Raw genomic sequence first — 22,024 nt, forward strand, 5'->3', positions numbered from 1 at the left:
CTGTTTGCGTCTCGAGAGACGACTCACTGTCCACTGTGGTTCTCAATGTCAAACCCAACACCTCTTGGGCTGGACGCTTTGGTAGAGCCGTGGCCGAGGCTACCGCTGTACGCATTTCCCCCGATTGCGCTGCTCCCGGGAGTTCTGGAGAGAGTTTGCCGGGACAGGGCCCGTCTGCTATTAGTAGCCCCGTTCTGGCTGGCCCGAGTATGGTTCTCGGACCTGGTATCTCTCCTCGACGGGTCTCTGATGGAGATTCCGATCAGGAAGGACCTTCTCTCTCAGGTGGGCGGTGTAATACTGTACCCCCACCCGGAGTTATGGAAGCTGTGGGCGTGGCCTCTGAGGGGGCACAGCTCATAGATTCCGGTCTCTCAACCGAGGTTGTTGAGACCATTCTCCAATCCAGAGCTCCTTCCACGAGGAAACTCTATGCCTTGAAGTGGAGATTTTTCACTTCTTGGTGTGAAAATCATCAGTGGGATCCAGTCAACTGCCCGGTTAGCGCAGTACTGGAGTTCCTGCAGGAAAGATTTTCTTCAGGGTTATCCCCCTCCAAGCTAAAGGTGTACGTGGCGGCCTTAGCTGCTTACCACATTCCTTTCAGTGGGGTATCTTTGGGGAGACACCCGCTTATCACTCGTTTCCTCCGTGGCGCTTTGAGGCTTAGACCTGCAGTTTGCACGAGAGTACGGCTTGGGTTTTTGGCCATTGTGTTACAAGGCCTTTCTATGGCCCCCTTCGAGCCTATCAAAGAGATTCCAGAGAATTTCTCACACTTAGACAATGTTCCTCCTTGCTATTACGTCTCTCAAGTGAATTGGAGACATTCAACCCCTGTCAGTATCTCCATCGTGCCTCAAATTTGCATAGGTCCTCACTAATACTGTGAGACCTATTGTACTGCAGGCCTTCTGTCCTCCTCCATTTATACGTCGGACCAGGAAAAGTTTATCTGCTGTGCCCAGTTTGAGCACTGGATGCTTATTACCACAGAGCTATGCCATGTGGACTAAGTCTAATCAAATCTTTGTATGTTTGGGTCACCTAAAAAGTGTACCCTGCATCCAAGCAGAGAACGAGCAAGTGGGTGGCCATCTCACTGGCTTATGAGTCGGCTGGTCAGCCTTCACCTTTGGCTGTTAGCCCACTCTACGAGGAATATGGCAAAATGTTGGTGATGCGGCAGGCTGGTCCTCACCGCTCACATTCATGGGGTTTATGAACTAGACCTGGGCTCCACTTCAGGGGCGCAGGTGTTACTGTGAGTTGTTGTGCCTCGGCTTCACATGAACGGTCACTTGCTCATATGGCGACGTTGGGATTGTCGTTCCCATAGCGATTACGCAGCGCGAGTTCCCTTGAAAGGGAACGTCTCGGTTACGTATGTAACCTTAGTTCCCTGAATAGGGAACGAGATGCTGCGTAATCGCTATGCTGCTTCATGACGCAATCACGCAGAGGCGTTTCCATAGTGATTATGCAGCGTCTCGTTCCCTATTCAGGGAACTAAGGTTACATACATAACCGAGACATTTTCTTCTGCTGTAACAAACTGGTACAAATGACTGAATCTATTATTTTCTTGTCTGATTTTCATTCTATGGATGTTATACTTGATTGCACTGTTTTACTGCTTTGTCTTCTGGGTAAATTTCATCTTCACAAAGCCAGAACTATCCACTGTAATCCCAATTTTAGTATGTTTTCTTCTGATATAAAGTCCCTTTTTACTTCCTTTAAGAAAATGTCAAAACCTTTGAACTCAAAGGTGTCGAAAATGTTTAACATCCTCGAATCTGTTGTAAAGAACCTTTAAAGGGTTAGTTCACCCAAAAATGAAAATTCTGTCATTTATTACTTACCCTCATGCCGTTCCACACCCATAACACCTTCATTAATCTTCGGAACACAAATTAAGATACTTTAGTTGAAATCCAATGGCTCCGTGAGGCCTTCATAGTGAGCAATGACATTTCCTCTCTCAAGATCCATAAAGGTACTAAAAACATATTTAAATCAGTTCATGTGAGTACAGTGGTTCAATATTAATATTATAAAGCGACAAGAATATTTTTGGTGTGCCAAAAAAAACAAAACAACAACTTATTTAGTGATGGCTGATTTCAAAACACTGCTTCATGAAGCATTGGAGCACAATGAATCAGTGTATTGAATCATGATTCAGATCGCGTGTCAAACTGCCAACGGCGGCCAACGGCTGAAATCACGTGACTTTGGCGCTCCGAACAGCAGATTTGATACACTGATTCATTACGCTCCGAATCTTCCTGAAGCATTGTTTTGAAATCGGCCATCACTAAATAAGTCGTTATTTTGGTTTTTTTGGCGCTCCAAAAATATTCTTGTCGCTTTATAATATTAATATTATTTTATAATATTTTATTATATTACTTTATAATATTAATATACATGAACCGATTTAAATATGTTTTTAGTACCTTTATGGATCTTGAGAGAGGAAGTGTCATTGCTCCCTATGAAGGCCTCACGGAGCCATCGGATTTCAACTAAAATATCTTAATTTGTGTTCCGAAGATTAAAGAAGGCCTTACGGGTGTGGAACGGCATGAGGGTAAGTAATAAATGACAGAATTTTCATTTTTGGGTGAACTAACCCTTTAAATGTATTTATTTTTTTCTTTACATTGACAAAATGTAATATTGTTGATTTAATTCTTATAACCTTGTGTTGTCCATATGCCCCCTACTTTATATTATTGTATTTTTTTTTCTTCTCACTGTTGATACATGTCTTTAATTCATAATAAATATAAAAAAACGCTGCATTGTCTACAATCACAGAAGTGCATAGAAATCTATTTTTATATAATCTTTATAATCTTTTTTATTAAGATTAAAACAGTAACAAATATGATACAAACACATGTTAATTAAAAAGGTTGTATGACTTCATAAAGCAGAGTTCATTCATGTGTCCAAATTGAAACAGTGTGTTTTACCAATATGAAAATGTGGAAAAGTTAATTTGAGTCTAAACATAAGTATAAAATATGTTATAAAAAAAAAAAAAAAAGCAGAAGAGAAGAAGCATTCAAAATTTCAAGTATAAATGTAGTTCATTCAATACAAAAATGATTGCTAAAAGGTACAGTTAGAGTTAATCTTTCACATATTTTTAATTAAACTGTCACTTGAATTTCTGAGGCTGGTTTATGAAAAGGCATCAGTAAAACATACAAATTGAAATAATTTTGCCAGAGCTCAGCAAAACATGTTCGCCATCTTGCCGGAAGTCTCGAATTGGGACACAGCTACAATCTCTGATCGAGGAACACTTCAGAATCTGGGCGGAAGCAGTAGGCCATCCGGGAACTTCTCAACTACTCTTTTATGATTACTGATGTTTCGGACACACTACTGCTTTAACCTACTGCTTTCTTCTACTATACAGGTGCTGGTCATATAATTAGAATATCATCAAAAAGTTGATTTATTTCACTAATTCCATTCAAAAAGTGAAACTTGTATATTATATTCATTCATTACACACAGACTGATATATTTCAAATGTTTATTTCTTTTAATTTTGATGATTATAACCGACAACTAATGAAAATCCCAAATTCAGTATCTCAGAAAATTAGAATATTACTTAAGACCAATACAAAGAAAGGATTTTTAGAAATCTTGGCCAACTGAAAAGTATGAACATGAAAAGTATGAGCATGTACAGCACTCAATACTTAGTTGGGGCTCCTTTTGCCTGAATTACTGCAGCAATGCGGCGTGGCATGGAGTTGATCAGTCTGTGGCACTGCTCAGGTGTTATAAGAGCCCAGGTTGCTCTGATAGTGGCCTTCAGCTCTTCTGCATTGTTGGGTCTGGCATATTGCATCTTCCTTTTCACAATACCCCATAGATTTTCTATGGGGTTAAGGTCCGGCGAGTTTGCTGGCCAATTAAGAACAGGGATACCATAGTCCTTAAACCAGGTACTGGTAGCTTTGGCACTGTGTGCAGGTGCCCAGTCCTGTTGGAAAATGAAATCTGCATCTCTATAAAGTTGGTCAGCAGCAGGAAGCATGAAGTGATCTAAAACTTCCTGGTATACGGCTGCGTTGACCTTGGACCTCAGAAAACACAGTGGACCAACACCAGCAGATGACATGGCACCCCAAACCATCACTGACTGTGGAAACTTTACACTGGACCTCAAGTAACGTGGATTGTGTGCCTCTCCTCTCTTCCTCCAGACTCTGGGACCCTGATTTCCAAAGGACATGCAAAATTTACTTTCATCAGAGAACATAACTTTGGACCACTCAGCAGCAGTCCAGTCCTTTTTGTCTTGAGCCCAGGCGAGACGCTTTCTGACGCAGTCTGTTGTTCAAGAGTGGCTTGACACAAGGAATGCGACAGCTGAAACCCATGTCTTGCATACGTCTGTGCGTAGTGGTTCTTGAAGCACTGACTCCAGCTGCAGTCCACTCTTTGTGAATCTCCCCCACATTTTTGAATGGGTTTTGTTTCAAAATCCTCTCCAGGGTGCGGTTATCCCTATTGCTTGTACACTTTTTTTCTACCACATCTTTTCCTTCCCTTCGCCTCTCTATTAATGTGCTTGGACACAGAGCTCTGTGAACAGCCAGCCTCTTTTGCAATGACCTTTTGTGTCTTGCCCTCCTTGTGCAAGGTGTCAATGGTCGTCTTTTGGACAACTGTCAAGTCAGCAGTCTTCCCCATGATTGTGTAACCTACAGAACTAGACTGAGAGACCATTTAAAGGCCTTTGCAGGTGTTTTGAGTTAATTAGCTGATTAGAGTGTGGCACCAGGTGTCTTCAATATTGAACCTTTTCACAATATTCTAATTTTCTGAGATACTGAATTTGGGATTTTCCTTAGTTGTCAGTTATAATCATCAAAATTAAAAGAAATAAACATTTGAAATATATCAGTCTGTGTGTAATGAATGAATATAATATACAAGTTTCACTTTTTGAATGGAATTAGTGAAATAAATCGACTTTTTGATGATATTCTAATTATATGACCAGCACCTGTATAGTAGAGAAGTAGTCGGTTTCAGACTCTTTCAGTCAGACTGTCTCAACATACATTTAAAAATGTCCATTTATGTTTGAATGATTAAATTGATTCTTGATGTTATTTTTCAGGTTAGTGGATCTAAATCTTTAAGTGTCACTCCTGCTCCTCATAACTTACACCACATGACACAATATACATGTAAACTGCAGTTCAACATTTATTACAATATTTCAACATTTATTTCATGATGTGATTTTGAGTCATTTGGTCCTCCATACAGTATTGACACAAATACTTCAGCTACAGTAATATTTGCATTATATCTAAGTTGATACCTGTTCAAATCACTTCAGCAAAGTCTGCACATTTTTACATGTTTTAGTGAATAAAATAACTGATTTATGATCCATAATAATTCAGCAGTAGTTACAGTAAATATATTTAATGAAGTGAGATGATGAATGTCATATTTGATGATGTCAGAAACTCTCCTGAAGGAATTATCATATTTCACACGCAGCTGATGATTCATACAGCATTCAGACATTAACATATTCATCATCAATTCATATCTGATTTATGATTGGAGCACAAACACTAGAGGAACATCACATGAATGATGACAGTCACATGTTCTTCATCAATTTATTGTGTCATGATATTTCAGTATTAATGTAATGAAGAGACTCTATAACATCTCTGATTCATCATCAGCTCAAAGCATTATGGGTAAAGTCTCTCTGTTCTGATTCATCATGAGCTCAAAGCATTCTGGGTAGAATCTCTCTACAGTCTGTTCTGATTCATCAACACAGTTTCACTGATGATCCAGGCCAAACCATAAACCCCGGATAGAGGGGTTGAGTGAATGTGGTCTGGACTGTGTGGATGAGGCTCATTGTGTCTCCAGAGACGCTGTAGAAGGACAGAGTTCCTGCCCTGTGATCCACATACACTCCTACTCTATAGTGATTCACATACTCTCCTGTTCTCCTGATGATGATGGGCTTTACAGGGAGATCAGTCTGTTTGTTATTGTGTCTGAATGAGTAACTGTAGGAAAAGCAGATCAAACTCCAGGACTGATCATTAGATCCAAACCGACACTCATCACCCTCTCCCTTCCTGCAGATGCTCTTATATGACACTGATATATACACACCAACACTGCACTCAATCTCCCAGTAACAGCGTTGATCACACACACTCTCTCTACACAACACCTGAGGAACATCAAATCTCTCTGGATGATCAGGATACGACTGACGCTCTGGGACAGTGTCAGTAATCACTCTGTTGTTCTCAGACAGACGGAGGCGTTCATTCACTGTGTTCAGATCCAGAGTGATCCGATGGGAATCTGATGGAGATAAAACACATCACAATCAGGAATTATTAATCTGTCCATCTTTTCATCTACACTGTAAACATGATTTCTGCTCCTTGTTAAATGAACTTCATTAAAATGAGTTAAAACCACACAATTACTGACATTCTGTCCTGATTTAATTGAGTAAATCCACTTAAACACGTCAAACTGAAGTTCACTTCATCATTTGTGTTGAATAAACTGAAACTGGGCAGTTACCAGCATGCTTTGCTCTGGTCTGGATCTATTACAGAATCTTGAGTTCAGATCTGACAAGTTCATGTAGGATTTGTCTCAGATTTGAACTTGATTTAGTATCTTCTCCTTTCTCACAGAATCTCATCTGTAGTTGTCCATCTTAAAGGGGTCATATAATGGTACATGCACTTTGTACTGAAATGTGTGTTGGCAGTGCCTGTACACAACCATCCTATAATGATAAAAATCCATCCAGCGTTTTTTTTTTAATCTCCTTATATGTTTTCCCCTGTCTCAAATCGAGCCCCTCCCACGATTGTTAATTGACAGCAGCGTTTCAACACAGACCCGCCCTGAGCGTGCTGTCATCATTGGCCGCCATTGTTGATACACTGGAGCAGAATGGCGTCTAAGCGATTGTGGTGTTCTGTCCTTGGGTGTAATAATGAACACAGCAGTCATTGTGATGTTCCTAAATCCGAACCGCTGAAGACGCAGTGGCTGAGTTTTGTTTTGAAGGGAATATTCCCCCCGATCAACGTCAATGCTTTCATGTTTGCGCGAATCATTTCTCACCAGACTGCTTTATAAACGAGGGTCAATATAAAGCAGGTTTTGCTAAGAACCTGCTCCTGAAAAAAGGATTGGTACCAACTATTCGTGTTCCTGCTGCACCTCCAGAAGGAACGATTTATTAACCTTTATATTAATCTTTGCAAATCGCTTGCACGCTTCACGATGAATGCGGCTAAAGTTTACACTCAGGGTACATTAGGGCATGCTTTCTATGTGCGACCTTCTCAATATAATTCATAATCCCACGTTTATAATGAACAACGCGTTATGGTTATTGTGTTATTACAAACTGTGTACGCAGGTGGTAAAGTTAACGTGGTAACACTACACTAAGCTTACTTTTGTAGATGGTTTATAACGGTGTCTGTTACTGATTAAGAAGTAATGTAAAAAAAAATCGTGTTGTAACAGTTATTACTGCATGAATCATGCATCACTGACAAGCCTACATTTTACCAAAAAAAAAGTTTTTCAAGACCATTAGCTGGAACATCAATCTGTCAATGAAGACTCCCGCTGCCATTCTTTCTCCAAAATATACCCTCAGCTGTTGTCAAGGCAATACTCCACGTGTGTTGTGTCAAAACGCCCCACAGTACAGAGGGGCGGGGTGAGCAAAGCTCATTATCATTTAAAGACACATGCATTGAAATGACAATTTTTAATTAAAGTATATTACAAACTTTTCATTTAGACCCTAAAGAATCATATTAACTTGTACAAAAATGGCATTATATGACCCCTTTAAAGCCTCCATCAGTTCGGTGATCGACTCTCAGGTCTGTTACCAAGAGCAGCTGCTGTGAAGAAACGCTCCAGATTAAAATGGAGGATCAAAACAGGTGTGCTTTTAATGAAGAGCTGCAGAAAGAGACGTTTTGATCAAAGCCTGTCACTGTATTTCATGAGTCTGTCATAAAACAGTGTTTTGTGTTCAGAAAGTCTTTCCATCACTGATCTTCATGGTTCATCAATAACTCTTCCCCCACCAAACATAATTTTTTGGGTTTCCATGTTTTCACTGTTATACACTCGGGGCGCTGTTACACATCATCTGAATGAGTACAGACTCTCCCAAACAAAAGCACAGACGAGGAAGGTGCAGAAACTATCAATCTCATATGAAAAATAATGCGATCATCAACAATAATAGCATATAAATGAAAACTGCCAACTACTGAGTGAAATATTAATCCAGGAAGTGGTATAGGACTGTGAAGCTTTGGGGGTGTTGATGTACTGCATATGCTTTGATCATCATACTGAATATGATTCAGATGTAGTGTTTGATAAAAACAAGATTTTTGCTCAAAATGTTGCTTTTTTATGAAACTTACCAATATTCAAGTGTTCTTTATTTTGATGTATTGCATGTTCAGATATTCATACAACAAAATATTCTGGGGGCCTGAAAATTTTGTAAAAATTATCAAAAACACTGGTGGGGAAAGAGCTAATAAATGTGACGTCATTCTCAGACAGGGCTATTTATAGCAGTCCTCTTGAATAAAAGACTTTTGTCTGTGAATGTCTTCCTTTTTTAATTATTTTCTGTTCACTGACTCTCAATACACCGTAAGAGAGTCCAAAAATGTCCATGAGTGTCCATTGCAAAACAAAAACCAGCACTTTTTGTCCACAAAAGTGTTAACTCCATGAAATATTAATTTCACATTTCTATTTAATGATCTGCTCTCCATTATCATTCTTCAAGAAATTATGCAATCTGAGCAGCATTTATGTTGTAAAACTGTATATGATCGTATCTCACAAACAAATGAGCTGCGTCCAAAGTGTAATTTTTCAAAATGCAGCAGTTAATATCCAAGCAGTGCTGTCAGAGTTTTATATCCTCCTGCTATTTTGTCATTGTAGTAAATCTCATGAACAAATTTTTTAGCCAATGCCACGATCCAACAACGTGTGTTCTGTTTATCTTCTGCATGCATACACAGACACAGAATCGAGTCTCGACCATTAACACAGCAAGCCATATTTTATAATTGTATATTATTATTTTATTGTATAAAATAATCCAGCAAAAAGCACAAACTTCAAGAGAAACTGGGGGAGGTTACTGCTTGATTAAAACTTATTTTTAAAACTCATGATTTTTCTGTCTATGTCGATTATCATCTTCCGATCTCCAGCGGAACCACTTCAAAATAAAAGTCCCAATAGGAATAATAACTCAAATGGAGGAAAAAATGACAAAAAAAATATTTTTTAAAAAAACAAAATAAGTACACAACTACTACTAAAACACACACTTAATTAATACTTATACTAATATAGTGAACCAAAAAAAAAACCTAAGCTATTTAAATAATGAATAAGTTTTAATAATTAAATAATGATTTTTACAATTTCAAATAATATTGAACAAAACAAAAATAACCACTTTATTCATCAATCTCTTCTGTCCCCTGTCATTCCGCTTCTGATTCTATTTACGCTGCAGAGATTCAGTGTTTACGTCTGAACGCGAGCTCAGTATTGGCCGGCTCTGGTCACATGATCAGCACGACACATACGTGAGCTCGTGTTCGGACGTAAACACTGAAGCTCTGCAGCGTAAATAGAAGCAGAATGACACAGAAGAGAAGAGATTGTTGAATAAAAGTATTTATTTTTGTTTTGTTTTTGCGCACAAAAAGTATTCTCGTCTCTTTATAACATTAAGTTTGAACCACTGCAGTCACATGATTGTTTTAACGATGTCTTTAGTACCTTTCTGGACCTTGAAAATGTTGATTATATTGCTGTCTATGGACGAGTCATATACCTCTCGTATTTCATCAAAAATATCTTAATTTGTGTTCTGAAGATGAACGAAGGTCTTACAGGTGTGGAACGACATGAGGGTGAGTAATTAATGACAGAAATTTACATTTTTGGGTGAACTAACCCCTTTAAAATAAAAGTGTCCCAAAGCATATTATGTTGAAAAAAGTACGCCAAATCTTCTTCTTCTTGTGATGTTTATTGGCGGTTGGCAAACCAGCCTATGGTGCATTACCGCCACCTACTGAACTGGAGCATGGAGCTTCAATGATTAGAAGAAAAAAAATAAATAAATAAAAAACTATATTCTTATAAAATATCCTGTTTCTTTTAAATAATTTATGAGAGCTATTCTAATGTTTTTTCCTTCGCTGTTTACTCAATAAATACTCTACTGAATGACTCTAGTCATGTTGTTTGCACCTTCTTCTATTACTTTGGTTTCCAGTATTAGTCTTTCATTATTAAATGCTCTACAGTTTCATGCAATCTGCAGTGCCTACATAATCCACTAGGAAGCTTCTTAATTAGGGCCCGAGCACCTATGGTGTGAGGACCCTATTGGAATTGCTCCGTTTATTATTATTAGGGCCCAAGCGAATGAAATGGCGAAGGGCCCTCTTGATCCCCTAAGAATTTTATTTATTTTTTTTTTTTTCATCTTCCGGGGCTTTTTGGGGGCCTTAACATGCTCAAAAACTCTTGAAAATTGGCACACACATTGAAATCTGCGGCCATTAGGACGCCGCAGAGGCTGGTACCCGGGCGTGGCAGGGAGGCTCGACAGCGCCCCCTTGAACAAAGTCGGAAAACGTGGTCCATATATTAAACACACTTGCACGTATTAGTATGAAACTCAGTACACATATAGACCTCATCAGGCCAAACATCTTTCATGCTCTAAGTTCTACGCCACCCCAGCAGGAAGTCAGTTATTATGGGTTGTTTGAAAAATGCATGCTCTGGAATTTGATATACTCCTCCTAGGCAATTAATCTGATCACCACCAAACTCGGTCAGCATGAAGTCAAGACACTGATGATGCTAAATTGCTAGCGGATTTTTGATATCTTGAGCAGTTTGGCCATGGCGAGGCAATGAATTTATGGTGAGAAAAGGGAAACAGGAAATGTGTTATAACGTCTGCATACATTGATTGATGTTTATGAAACTTCAGCTGTGTGTTCGTTATAGGAGTCTGATCACATGGATGTGAATATTGTGAGTCAAAGTTATAGCGCCACCAACTGGCAGCAAGAAGTGTGTCACTTTCAAAATGCATTGAGTTCATTCTGTTATTTTGACCTGATTTGCTTCAAACTTCATCAGTGTAATGTCAATACACAGCAGATGTAGACCTGTGACAGGATTTTTGATAGTTTAAATATTGTTGCCATGGCAATGCATCAAACTTTAATAATATTCTTGGGTGTTTTTGAGGCTCTAAACATGCTTCAAATTGCATGAAACTCAACACACACATCAATATTGTCAACCAGTAGACATGGACAAAGCTTTAGAAATGGGCGTGGTGAAGGGGCTCAGTAGCGCCACCTTTTGACAAAGGTGGGGGGGTTATTTTTACCTACAGACACCAAACTTAGTACACTTATTGTTCTCATTAAGCCGGACAACTTTCTAATTTACAGTCATTAGCTCTGACCAACAGGAAGTCAGATATTTGGTTTGAATGTGGATTTTTTGAATAAACAGGCTCTGAATTTTAAACTACTACTTCTAGGGGTTTATTCAATTCAGACCAAACATTTTTTACCATGGTGCCAAGACATTGAAGATGTTAAATTGAGAACGGATAATGGATATCTCGAAAGGTGTTGCCATGGTGATAGATTGAAGTAAAGTCAAAAAACGAAAACGGAATGACTCATATTTTCTATAAAAAACACTATACACAATTAATTTGTATATAGAATAATACAAATGTTTGAAATAAACACATTTTATTCATTTTTTCCAATTCAAAAAGCATGTGTAAGTTAAAAATAGGCAGATTAATTATATTTGATTGAAAAATGGATAAATGTCATACATAGAGTAACAACTAGAGGGCTGCATATACCTATTTTTAAACAGGGTTGGATAAATCAAGCACTAGATCAATAGTTGATATATATAGAACAAAGATTTTGTTTTAATTATACTGTTTGTGCTGGTATATTTAAAAATGTATCAAAGACTACTTTGTCACAATTTAGATGTTTTTTTTTTGTTTCTTTGTTTAAAATGATCTTCTCAGTCTGTCTCAGTCCCTCTCTCTCTCTCTCCTCCCCCATACTTGGGTGTGTGTGTGTGTGTGTGTGTGTGTGTGTGGTGTGGGGATGGGGGGTAGCTGTGTGTGGGTCACTGTCTGTGTATCTCTCTCTCTCTCTCTCTCTCTCTCTCCCTGTGTATGTGTGCATTACAATCTTAATTTTTTCTAAATGTTGTTTGAGTTAGTTATTATTTTTTACAATTACAGTTTGAATTTTTTTAATTAATTATTTATTGATATAATTCAAATTTATTAAAAACCCCTGTTTCAGTAAATTTCACATGATTATAAAAGTGGCTGTTTAAAATATACTTGCATAAGTGAGCAGAAAAATTTAGACATGTACCTTACTATTACCTGAGACTGATATTAAAATCGTCTTTGCAGGTTCTGTGATTTTGGCTCTATTTATTAATTTTTAGGGCCCGAGCACCGATGGTGTGAAGACCCTATTGGAATTGCTCCGTTTATTATTATTATTATTCTCCAAAGTGAATCGCATTTTTGAGGGCCTAAACATGCTCGAAAACTCATGAAACTTTGCACACGTCAGAAATGGTGAAAATTTACGTCTGTTATGGGTTGCAGAATTGGGCGTGGCAAAATGGCTCGATAGCGCCACCTAACGTAGTGCCCCTCGCGCTACATTTCACATAGATTTTGAAATTCGGTACACACATTTAACAGCCCAATACCTACAAAAAAGTCTCTCTGAGCGAAATCTGAAAACAAACAGGAAGTCAGATATTTTGAATTAACTTGCCATTTTTTGCCATTTCCTTTAACTAACTCCTCCTAGAGCTTTAATCAGATCAACATTATATTTGGTCAGTCTAATGTAAAGGCCTTTGGGATGTTATATTGCAAAGATCTTGAGTTTTCACAGAAGGGCGTGTCCGTGGCGACCTGACAAAATTTGATGTTTCGCCATGAAACAGGAAGTTCTTCTAACTCTGGCATAAAATGTCCGATCTGCCCCAAACTGCACGTTTTATTAGAGTCCTGACCTGAAGACATCTTCATGACAATAATCAGTTACAGTCATAGCGCCACCTGTGGGCAACAGGAAATGACATGTTTTACACTGTGATTAACTCCTCCTAGAGATTTAACCAGATCAACATCATATGTTGTCAGTCTAATGTTAAGACCTCAGCAATGATAAATATCAAAGATCTTGAGTTTTCGTTGAAAGGCGTGTCCGTGGCGGCCTGACAAAGTCTGATGTTTCGCCACGGAAGAGGAAGCTGTTGTAAATCAGGCATACAGTGTCCGATCTGCCCCAAACTTAACATGTGTGATAAGAGTTCTGACCAAAAGATGTCTATATGACAATATTCAGTTAGTCGTAGCGCCACCTGCTGGTAACAAGAAATGGCATGCTTTACACTGTAATTCACTACCAGAAACACATTTCAATATGCTACGAAGTACCAAACACACTAGAAACATGTTAAATCATGCAACACTTGGCTGAGTGCTAATGTATGCGATTAACGCCACAAAACAGGAAGTTGTTGTAACTCAGGCATACAATGTCCGATCTGCTCCAAACTTCACAAGTTTGATAATATTTCTAGCCCGAACACATCTATATCACAATATTCGGTTACGGTCAAAGCGCCACCTGTTGGCAGCAGGAAGTCTGGCACTTTGAAATGATTTGGCCATAATTCTCCTGTATTTACTCGCTTACATGCATGTCTCCCACTATTCACTCTTTTCCCAAGGCCAACGGATGGCGGTTAGCCCGGGTGCGAGGGCCCTTTCATCGCTGCTTGCAGCTTTAATATAATTTTATTTTTTACACCACATATATTGAAATTTAATGAAAGCATGCTTTTGGAGCATAAGACTGGTGCACAAACGATAGTTCAGGGAGGTCTAAAAACACATGAAGAGAAGTGTTAGAATAATACAACATCAATAATCACAGACATTCGCATTTGACTGGATTAGATTTCTCAGAGCACTGTGGAGTTTGAGCAAATAACAGTATATAATTTGCTCTGGAATTTTTATAGAGGTTGTCTGAGAAAAACAGACATGGCAGATTAGGATGATATTCTGCACTCATTTGAAATTGACTTATGACATTCTATCACATGAAATTCATCTAAATTCATCAAAATCTTATGGATGTGGTTGTTGTGGTTTGTGATCAAATGGGCACCAACTGCTGCAGTAAATGTGGTGTATTCAAATAACTTTGACATAGTCCTTTTATGTTTACCCCTTTTAAATGCCTCTTGCCCGCTGTGCACAGTTGCCCTGAAGCCACCAGGTTGGCGGTGCAACCGGGCTCGGGCCCGCCATCGCTGCTTGCAGCTATATTTAGGGCCCGAGCACCGATGGTGTGAGTACCCTATTGGAATTGCTCCGTTTCTTCTTCTTCTTCTCCCAGATGAATCGCTTTTTTGAGGGCCTAAACATGCTCAAAAACTCATGAAACTTTGCACACGCATCAGAAGTGGTGAAAATTTACGTCTGTTATGGGTTGCAGAATTGGGCGTGGCAAAATGGCTCGATAGCGCCACCTAACGTAGTGCCCCTCGCGCTACATTTCACGTAGATTTTGAAATTTGGTACACACGTTTAACAGCCCAATACCTACAAAAAAGTCTCTTGGAGCAAAATCTGAAATCGAACAGGAAGTCAGATATTTTTAATTAACTTGCTATTTTTTGCCATTTCCAGACATTGTACTTTAATGAACTCCTCCTAGAGCTTTAATCAGATCAATGTCATATTTGGTCAGTCTAATCTAAAGGCCTATGTGACCTGCCCCAAACTTCACATATGTGATAAGAGTCCAGGCCTAAAGACATCTATAGGACAATATTCAGTTAGTCATAGTGCCACCTGCTGGCAACAGGAAATGGCATGCTTTACACTGTAATTCACTCCCTGAAACACATTTCAATAAGCCACAAAGTACCAAAGAAACACGTTAAATCATGCAACACTTGGCTAAGAGCTATTTTTTGCGATTAACGCCACAAAACAGGAAGTTATTGTAATTCAGGCATACAATGTCCGATCTGCTCCAAACTTCACATTTGATAATAGTCCTGGCCTGAAGACATCTACATGGCAATATTCAGTTACAGTCAAAGTGCCACCTATTGGCAGCAGGAAATGTGGCACTTTGAAATGACTTTGTCGTAATTCTTCTGTATTTACTCGCTTGCATGCATGTCACCCACTGTTCACTGTTTTCCTAAGGCCAACGGGTGGCGGTTAGCCCGGGTGCAAGGGCCCTTTCATCGCTGCTTGCAGCTTTAATTATTATTATTATTAGGGGCCGAGCGCCGATGGTGTGAGGACCCTATTGGAATTGCTCCGTTTAATCTTCTTCTTCTTCTTCTTCTCTGAAATGAATCGCATTTTTGAGGGCCTAAACATGCTCGAAAACTCATGAAACTTTGCACACGCGTCAGAAGTGGTGAAAATTTACATCTGTTATGGGTCTCAGAATTAGCCGTGGCAAAACGGCTCGATAGCGCCACCTACAATATTTCAACGAAGTGCCCCTTGCACCACGTTTCACATACAGGTATGAAATTCAGTAGACACATGTATCAGCCCAATCCCTACAAAAAAGTCTCCTGGTGCAAAGTCTGAAAACCAACAGGAAGTCAGATATTTTGAATTTTCTCTGCAAAATTTGTGCACTTTTTGCCATTTCCAGACATTGTACTTTAACGAACTCCTCCTAGAGCTTTTATCAGATCAACATCATATTTGGTCAGTCTAATTTAAAGGCCTTTGCGACATTAAATTGCGAAGATCTAGAGTTTTTGCTGAAGGGCGTGTCTGTGGCGGCCTGACAAAGTCTGATGTTTCGTCATGAAAGAGAAAGCTGTTGTAACTCAAGCATACAATGTCCGATCTGCCCCAAACTTCACATGTGTGATAAGAGTCCTTGACTGAAGACATCAACATGGCAATATTCAGTTATGCTCAAAGCGCCACCTGTTGGCAGCAGGAAGTGTGGCACTTTGAAATGACTTGGCCATGATTCTACTGTATTTACTCGCTTACATGCATTTCACCCACTGTTCGCTGTTTTTCTAAGGCCAACGGGTAGCGGTGAGCCCGGGTGCGAGGGCCCTTTCATTGCTGCTTGCAGCTTTAATTATTATTATTATTCTTCTCCAAAGTGAATTGCATTTTTGAGGGCCTAAACATGCTCGAAAACTCATGAAACTTTGCAGACGCGTCAGAAGTGGTGAAAATTTACGTCTGTTATGGGTTGCAGAATTGGGCGTGGCAAAATGGCTCGATAGCACCACCTAACGTAGTGCCCCTCGCGCTACATTTCACGTAGATTTTGAAATTCGGTACACACATTTAACAGCCCAATACCTACAAAAAAGTCTCTCTGAGCGAAATCTGAAACCAAACAGGAAGTCAGATATTTTGAATTAACTTGCCATTTTTTGCCATTTCCAGACGTTGTACTTTAACGAACTCCTCCTAGAGCTTTAATCAGATCAACATTATATTTGGTCAGTCTAATCTAAAGGCCTTTGCGATGTTATATTGCGAAGATCTTGAGTTTTCACAGAAGGGCGTGTCCGTGGCGACCTGACAAAATTTGATGTTTCGCCATGAAACAGGAAGTTCTTCTAACTCGGGCATATAATGTCCGATCTGCCCCAAACTGCACATGTTTTATTAGAGTCCTAGCCTGAACATGTCTACATGACAATAATCAGTTACAGTCATAGCGCCACCTGCAGGCAACAGGAAATTACATGTTTCTCACCGTGATTAACTCCTCATAGAGATTTAACCAGATCAACATCATATGTTGTCAGTCTAATCTTAAGACCTTAGCGATGATAAATTTCAAAGATCTTGACTCTTCACTTAAGGGCGTGTCCGTGGCGGCCTGACAAAGTCTGATGTTTCGCCACGGAAGAGGAAGCTGTTGTAACTCAGGCATACTATGTCCGATATGCCCCAAACTTCACATGTGTGATAAGAGTCCTGGCCTAAAGACATCTATATTACAATATTCAGTTAGTCGTAGCACCACCTGCTGGCAACAGGAAATGGCATGCTTTACGCTGTAATTCACTACCAGAAACACATTTCAATATGCTATGAAGTACCAAACACACTAGAAACAAGTTAAATCATGCAACATTTGGCTAAGTGCTAATGTATGCGATTAACGCCACGAAACAGGAAGTTGTTGTAACTCAGTCATACGATGTCCAATCTGCTCCAAACTTCACACGTTTGATAATATTTCTGGCCTGAATACATTTATATCGCAATATTCGGTTACGTTCAAAGCGCCACCTGTTGGCAGCAGGAAGTGTGGCACTTTGAAATGACATGGCCACGATTCTGCTGTATTTACTCGCTTACATGCATTTCACCCACTCTTCGCTGTTTTTTTTTAAGGCCAACGGGTGGAGGTGAGCCCGGGTGCGAGGGCCCTTTCATCGCTGCTTGCAGCTTTAATTTTCTATAGATTTCCATTTAATGCTGTATGTCCGATTCTGATTCTTGTTATTACAGACTCATCTGTTTATCCCAGTTTCATTATTCCATATTCCTACCTATCTTTGGATACTATGTAAATGAATGTCCAGTTTCTGTTTTGCCATGATTTTATTAGAACTTTCTTAATAATTGCGCTGGAACCCAAATAAATCAAACAGTAGTGCCTTGATTATGAACTCTATATATGTACTGCATTATTTCAAGAATAATATCTTGTCTGAAACTAGATTGTCCAGAATGAAGGCTCTTTAAAGCTGCCAATGAATCTGCTTTCTTTGTATGTTGTTCCTCGACCACTGAAGGCCATGACAACATCTACCAACTCTGCAGTAAACACAGACATATCATCTGGAGTTATTTTGTTAATAACTATATCATGTTGTGGTATAACTACTGCTACTCCTGTTTTGTTAGATTCTGGATTCTTTGAACCATCTGTAAATAACTGTATCATATCCTCATAAAACTGATCAATATATTTATTAACTCGTATATTTATTTGATCACAATACTGTTTCTTTATTTCTATTAACTGAAAGTCTATTATAGGCATTATAAACAGCCAAGGTGGAATTGCTGACATTTGGACTGTATTACTATATATTAGATGTTTTAATCCAACACTTTCTGCTATTTCTTCACTGATAGAAAAACAGTTGTACTATGTACAAACCCGATTCCAAAAAAGTTGGGACACTGTACAAATTGTGAATAAAAAAGGAATGCAATAATTTACAAATCTCATAAACTTTTTATATTTTATTTACAATAGAATATAGATAACATATTAAATGTTGAAAGTGAGACATTTTGAAATGTCATGCCAAATATTGGCTCATTTTGGATTTCATGAGAGCTACACATTCCAAAAAAGTTGGGACAGGTAGCAATAAGAAGCCGGAAAAGTTAAATGTACATATAAGGAACAGCTGGAGGACCAATTTGCAACTTATTAGGTCAACTGGCAACATGATTGGGTATAAAAAGAGCCTCTCAGAGTGGCAGTGTCTCTCAGAAGTCAAGATGGGCAGAGGATCACCAATTCCCCCAATGCTGCGGCGAAAAATAGTGGAGCAATATCAGAAAGGGGTTTCTCAGAGAAAAATTGCAAAGAGTTTGAAGTTATCATCATCTACAGTGCATAATATCATCCAAAGATTCAGAGAATCTGGAACAATCTCTGTGCATAAGGGTCAAGGCTGGAAAACCATACTGGATGCCCGTGATCTTCGGGCCCTTAGACGGCACTGCATCACATACAGGAATGCTACTGTAATGGAAATCACAACATGGGCTCAGGAATACTTCCAGAAAACACTGTCGGTGAACACAATCCACCGTGCCATTCGCCGTTGCCGGCTAAAACTCTATAGGTCAAAAAAGAAGCCATATCTAAACATGATCCAGAAGCGCAGGCGTTTTCTCTGGGCCAAGGCTCATTTAAAATGGACTGTGGCAAAGTGGAAAACTGTTCTGTGGTCAGACGAATCAAAATTTGAAGTTCTTTTTGGAAAACTGGGACGCCATGTCATCCGGACTAAAGAGGACAAGGACAACCCAAGTTGTTATCAGCGCTTAGTTCAGAAGCCTGCATCTCTGATGGTTTGGGGTTGCATGAGTGCGTGTGGCATGGGCAGCTTACACATCTGGAAAGGCACCATCAATGCTGAAAGGTATATCCAAGTTCTAGAACAACATATGCTCCCATCCATACATCGTCTTTTTCAGGGAAGACCTTGCATTTTCCAACATGACAATGCCAGACCACATACTGCATCAATTGCAACATCATGGCTGCATAGAAGAAGGATCCGGGTACTGAAATGGCCAGCCTGCAGTCCAGATCTTTCACCCATAGAAAACATTTGGCACATCATAAAGAGGAAGATGCGACAAAGACGACCTAAGACAGTTGAGCATCTAGAAACCTGTATTAAACAAGAATGAGACAACATTCCTACTCCTAAACTTGAGCAACTTGTCTCCTCAGTTCCCAGACGTTTGCAGACTGTTATAAAAAGAAGAGGGGATGCCACACAGTGGTAAACATGGCCTTGTCCCAACTTTTTTGAGATGTGTTGATGCCATGAAATTTAAAATCAACTTATTTTTCCTTTAAAATGATACATTTTCTCAGTTTAAACATTTGATATGTCATCACATTGAAACATTGAAATTTAAAACTTCCACATCATTGCATTCTGTTTTTATTCACAATTTGTACAGTGTCCCAACTTTTTTGGAATTGGGTTTGTATCATGTAAAACTCATATTTGCTGTATTTAAATAGAGCACCCCAGTAATATTAGACATAAAAATGAAAGTTTAACAATATTTCATTGAAATTGTGTTTTATTATCGGACATTGTGCCTTTGTTTTTCCAAACTATTTAACAGTGTAGGTACCTCTACAAGCATGATGAACACAGGATTGATATTACCCTGAGCCATATATTTGTTACATGTACACTCTGTTTTGGACTCATTCTGAACTTGTTGTTGTTCCATTTCCCACCACTAGTCACTCACTATGGTTACTGATCACATCATCATCACATTCAGCTGTGTCCAATCCTTGTGTTTCCATGTATATAAGTCCTGTGTTTCTAATCATGTATTGTCCGGTATCCTTCGTGTATACTTTGGTGTATGTTCCTGATCTCTCCTGTTGGATTTCCTAGTAAAAGACCTGTTTTGACTATATCTCCTCGTCGTGTGCTTTATACACCAGATATTGTAACAGAATACCGGACCAAACAGTTAAGAAAGATTGCGGCGTGTTTTTTGTTTTTTTTTGTTTTCCGTGTCAGTGTTTTTTCGTGTTTCACTTTTCTTTCACAATGTACACACCTGCATTTCTGTTGCTCTGCCTTGAGCAGAAGGACCGCTCCCTCGAGGCACATTTGGACAATTTTTTGTTCCTCGCACCATTGACACATTACCCGGACGGCAGCCTTTGCAACTTTCTGTTTACCGGCCTGAACACCGCCACCAAAGCGCTGCTGTCCGGGGAATGACCTCGAGGGAGCTTCCCTGAATACATGGAGTGGGTACTGGCGTCTTGTGGATCGTCGTTGACCGTGGATTTCTGCGACGATGCCAGTCCCACTCCCACTCCAGTGCCCAGCCAGGAACCCTCTGACGCCGTGGAAAGTCAGCGCAACGCCACCGAAGACAGAGAGTCCGCCTCCACCGCGATGCAAGAGCCAGCGATGAGTGGAACAACCGAGCGTAACATCGCCGCGGAGACGGAGCCCAGCGTGTCTGACCAGGTGTGTGAGTTTGCTGCTACCATCGCCGAGGGAGACAGTGAGGAAGACGAGGGGTTGGAAGGGAACCCCTGCCCACACTCCCGCCACTGAGAGTGAGTTCCAGGTAAGCACCATGGACTATTTTGAATTTGGAGAAGAGTCCCTATCCCTGGTAAATCCTGAGACTGTCTACCCCATTCTTGATGAACTGGTCCCACCCAGCCTCCCTCTCCCACCTCATCTCCAAATCCCTGGTAATGACTTTGTTTACTTCTCTTCCTCTGCTATTCAACCTGTTCTCCAGCCCTCAACCTTGCCTGCTACCCAGCCATCGCTGTCTCACATCACTCCCTCAGCTCTACACCAGCCTCCTCTCAGTGGCGTGGCTACACCTGGGGCCTGCTGTGAGCCAGCCTCAGGCAATGAGGATCCTGCGGCTCCGCCTCCGGCCTCACGTCACGTTGTACACAAGTATTAGTGGTTAAACAGATCGTTGTTGATCCGTGATCCATACGGACCAAGCCCCTCGGTTCGGGACGCATGTGATTCGCGGATTAATTGCAAGTTTCACCGCAATAGAGTAAGGTTATCATTTGCACATGTTTTGTCTTGCTAGTTTACACATTAAATAGATATAAAACCATTCCAGCGCTAGAAGAGGCAAAAGAGGATTTAATTCGGTATCACACGCCACGCTTTTATCGGTGCAGACGCACATGCATACAGGGCTCGCACACACACAGAGAGAGGTGTGTTTCAGATCGCTCGCAAACTTCAAATTGATTTCTCTTTTGCATTATGTCAGTCAAAATACCCCTCTTGGCAAGTATTCTCATAAACCCATTCGGTTATGTCTTAAAGGGGTGGTTCATTGCGATTTCACTTTTTTAACTTTAGTTAGTGTGTAATGTTGCTGCTTGAGCATAAACAGTATCTGCAAAGTTACAGCGCTGAAAGTTCAATGCAAACGGAGATATTGTCTTTTAAAGTTATGGCAGTTTAATGCCTACAAAAATGACCG

At 39.8% G+C, this 22,024-nt stretch overlaps 1 protein-coding gene across 2 annotated transcripts in view; it reads right to left on the bottom strand.

Moving 5' to 3' along the window:
• Positions 1-5,226: 5,226 nt before the first annotated feature.
• LOC127508739 (NACHT, LRR and PYD domains-containing protein 3-like) overlaps positions 5,227-22,024 on the bottom strand; it is a 52,305-nt gene continuing 35,507 nt past the window's right edge. For both annotated transcript variants that reach the window (XM_051887060.1, XM_051887059.1), the window contains one exon: positions 5,227-6,393. In XM_051887060.1, the coding sequence (XP_051743020.1) occupies positions 5,840-6,393 (554 nt within the window). In that variant the 3' untranslated portion in view covers positions 5,227-5,839. The remainder of the gene's footprint in view (positions 6,394-22,024) is intronic.

The sequence above is a fragment of the Ctenopharyngodon idella genome, chromosome 3, assembly GCF_019924925.1.
Source record: "Ctenopharyngodon idella isolate HZGC_01 chromosome 3, HZGC01, whole genome shotgun sequence".
Lineage (NCBI taxonomy): Eukaryota > Metazoa > Chordata > Actinopteri > Cypriniformes > Xenocyprididae > Ctenopharyngodon > Ctenopharyngodon idella.